The sequence below is a fragment of the Gavialis gangeticus genome, unplaced genomic scaffold (genome assembly GCF_001723915.1).
Source record: "Gavialis gangeticus isolate Ggan-Ray unplaced genomic scaffold, GavGan_comp1, whole genome shotgun sequence".
Classification (NCBI taxonomy): Eukaryota; Metazoa; Chordata; order Crocodylia; family Gavialidae; genus Gavialis; species Gavialis gangeticus.
In genome coordinates, this window is record NW_017729032.1 from 124,517,085 (window position 1) to 124,519,909 (window position 2,825).

Consider the following 2,825-nt stretch of genomic DNA (forward strand, 5'->3'; position numbering starts at 1 on the left):
CCAGATTCACTTCTTTGTCAAGTAATTTATTGAATGACTCAGAGGCCATTCAGGTCAACATAAAGGGGCTTTATTAGCAAAAAACCTAAGAATTCCACACTTTAACAGAAAGAAAGGAGCAAAAGGAAATTCTAGGCATAAGTTACTTTCCAGGCTTCCTCCTGACATTCTTCCTGCAGTCACAAGACGGAGTAATATCAAACTGAATTGTATTTTCCAAAGTCTGTTCCCAAAGTAAGCAACTAAGGACATAACTTTTATAGTGGTGAATTTGCTAGGCAAAAGGCAAGGCATATTGGCATACCCTTTAATCTCTGAGCCTCTGAAAACCAGTCCAAACCAGTTTCTCAGTGGTACTTGGAAGGTGTCAGACAAAGTTTAACACTCTGAGAAAGATGTTGTTTTTAGCAGTGGAGGATTCAGGTTCCCTACTATACACCTTGCTGTTAGCTGCAACCTTCCAAGCTAGAGGGCATCCACTAGCCCAGAAATTAGCTTCTGTACCTGCCTGACACAGTTAACATATTTTACATTAACACAAGTCAGAAGTTCATCAGCACTCCCAATTTTTTGTTCCTTCATTACAAGTAGCAATGGAGGCTTCTGGGAGAGATTTTGCCCAAGATTTTAGTAGAACTGTACAGTTATGATGTAGCAATATATAGAGAAGTAGTTAGCCGTGTTGGTCTGAACTCAGGAGGCAGGGTAGATGTGCATCTTTATAGACTAATTAAATAAGATGTATATAGAGCACAAGCTTTCATAACCCCAAGTTGAAACTATGAAAGTTCATTTAATCAGATGCTGTGAAAAGACATTCAGAAAGAAGAGTATAAGAAGGAGGAAGCAATATATAAACACTGTAAGGTAGTATAATTCACTGTCATCAATGGGCTTATAAAACTCAAGCAACTTTGGGATTCACATACAATGCATGGTTTTTATGGTCTGTCATCTGTATGAAGTAGTATCCAGATGTTATAAAGTAGCCTAGTGGTTAAAACACTTGTGCATGCTGTGAGAGGATCTGGGTTCTAGGCCTTGTTCTGCCTGAAGGGGTGCTAGGAGAGTGCCCAAACCAGCAAGCTGCAGGTTAAGCTGGGATTTGAAGCTGGACCACTGTGTAATGAAGGAAAAAGCAGCATGACACTATAGCTGGGTGATAAGGGCATTTCCCTGAGAGTAAGGAAACCTGGATTTCAATCCCCTCTGCCAGGACAGTTTTACATATTTTGCATTAAACAGTCATTGGATGAAAAATACCAGACAGTTGGAGATGTGAGTTTGCGTCCCTCACGTGGAGAAGCCAGAATTCCTGTGGATCGCACTCTTGGACTTGGGGCCTAAAATCTGCCTCGGTTCTTCTTTATGTAACTATGCCCCTTCATGGGTTGGAGCTTCTGGAGCTTTAGAAATCCCTTTGTTCTTCCTGAGCAGTAGAAATCTCTTTTGAGCATTTATGATCTGATGAGGTCAGGTGCCCAATTACAGTTTCAATTAAAGCATTAATTATTTGATACTGGCATTCTTGGAGAGAACATCATCATACGGCTAATAATAAAGCGCAGCAGCAGTTCTACACTTTCAGAGTGAACAGGCTGTTTATGTCATTGCTGGAGGTGAGGACAAAACTAACAGATCCTTGATTTACAAACAGTCTGTGATATTATAAATAAAACATGTAACCATTTCCCTACACTCCCAAATATGGACATGACTCCATGTGGCGTGATGGGAGAGATGCATTTCATAAACTGCACAGAAGATAGTAAATAAAACATACAGAAACTGGAATAGTTTAGGAAAAGCCTAAAACTAATCCTGTAATAATATGAAATGCTGATGAATACAATGTTTCTAATGGGATAAAATATATGTACTCTGGTTCCATCAATATAAATGATGACATGGCAAAAAAATTGCTGAATGCTGCCTCTGGTAAGAAAAAGCTCTGTTAAGGGACATAGTATCAGCTTTTTAAATCAGGCTCTTGATCAGTGCAAAAAGTGTGTTTGCTGCAAGAAACAAGTTTAAATGCATCTTTAACGTAGGGGCCCATACAAAATCTAGGCCCCTCTCATGGCTATCTTTGGCTTTTTGGTTTCCTGAATTATTTAGTGTACTTGAGTCCTTTCTGGAGGGTGAATTCTAGCTAGTGTGCTGCACTTCCCATGATGGGAAAAGGAAATTCATCTCAGAGAGGTAGATCCTTCAGGTACTATTTTAAAATGTTTGTTCTCTTCTCAGGGCCCAAAGTTTTTTGATTCTCCTTGAAAACTGATTGCTATTATGAAGTATAGTTGTAAAGTCTTTAATAACAGTAGGTAAAAAAACCACCTGTTTAATGACAGAGGTAAGGTAAAAGAGGCACCTGTCTGGTACGACAGGCTGCCTTTATTATAGTGCTGCCATCATCAGTAAGAGACCCTTCAGAGTTTTTGTGCAGTCCTAAGCCAGTTAGAGTTTTTCTGGACAAGACATGTATGATATAGTCTTAGAGGGAGGGGGCCATTCTCGAATTGTATACTATGGATATAATAAATATCACGTACCATTTTATAAGCTTAATGAGAACTTTTTAAAGATTCTTTTTGTTTGTTTACCCAGCTGCTCTGGCTGAGGTTTCTGAAATGGTGGCTCAGCTCCATGGCAATATGATAAAGATGGAGAACTTCCAGAAGCTGCATGAACTGAAGAAAGATTTGATAGGCATTGATAATCTGGTAATCCCGGGAAGGGTAAGTGATATACATTTAATGGCAGTACCACATTCGTACATGCTCTGAATTTATCAGCAAACTAGTTTCAGTACACGAGATAATGTT

General features: G+C 39.2%; 1 protein-coding gene across 6 annotated transcripts in view; it reads left to right on the forward strand.

Annotated features, from left to right (window-relative positions):
* FARP1 (FERM, ARH/RhoGEF and pleckstrin domain protein 1) overlaps positions 1-2,825 on the forward strand; it is a 405,781-nt gene that overhangs the window by 382,406 nt on the left and 20,550 nt on the right. For all 6 annotated transcript variants that reach the window (XM_019523933.1, XM_019523936.1, XM_019523934.1 and 3 more), the window contains exon 19: positions 2,608-2,738. In XM_019523933.1, coding sequence (XP_019379478.1) covers positions 2,608-2,738 — 131 coding nt within the window. The remainder of the gene's footprint in view (positions 1-2,607; positions 2,739-2,825) is intronic.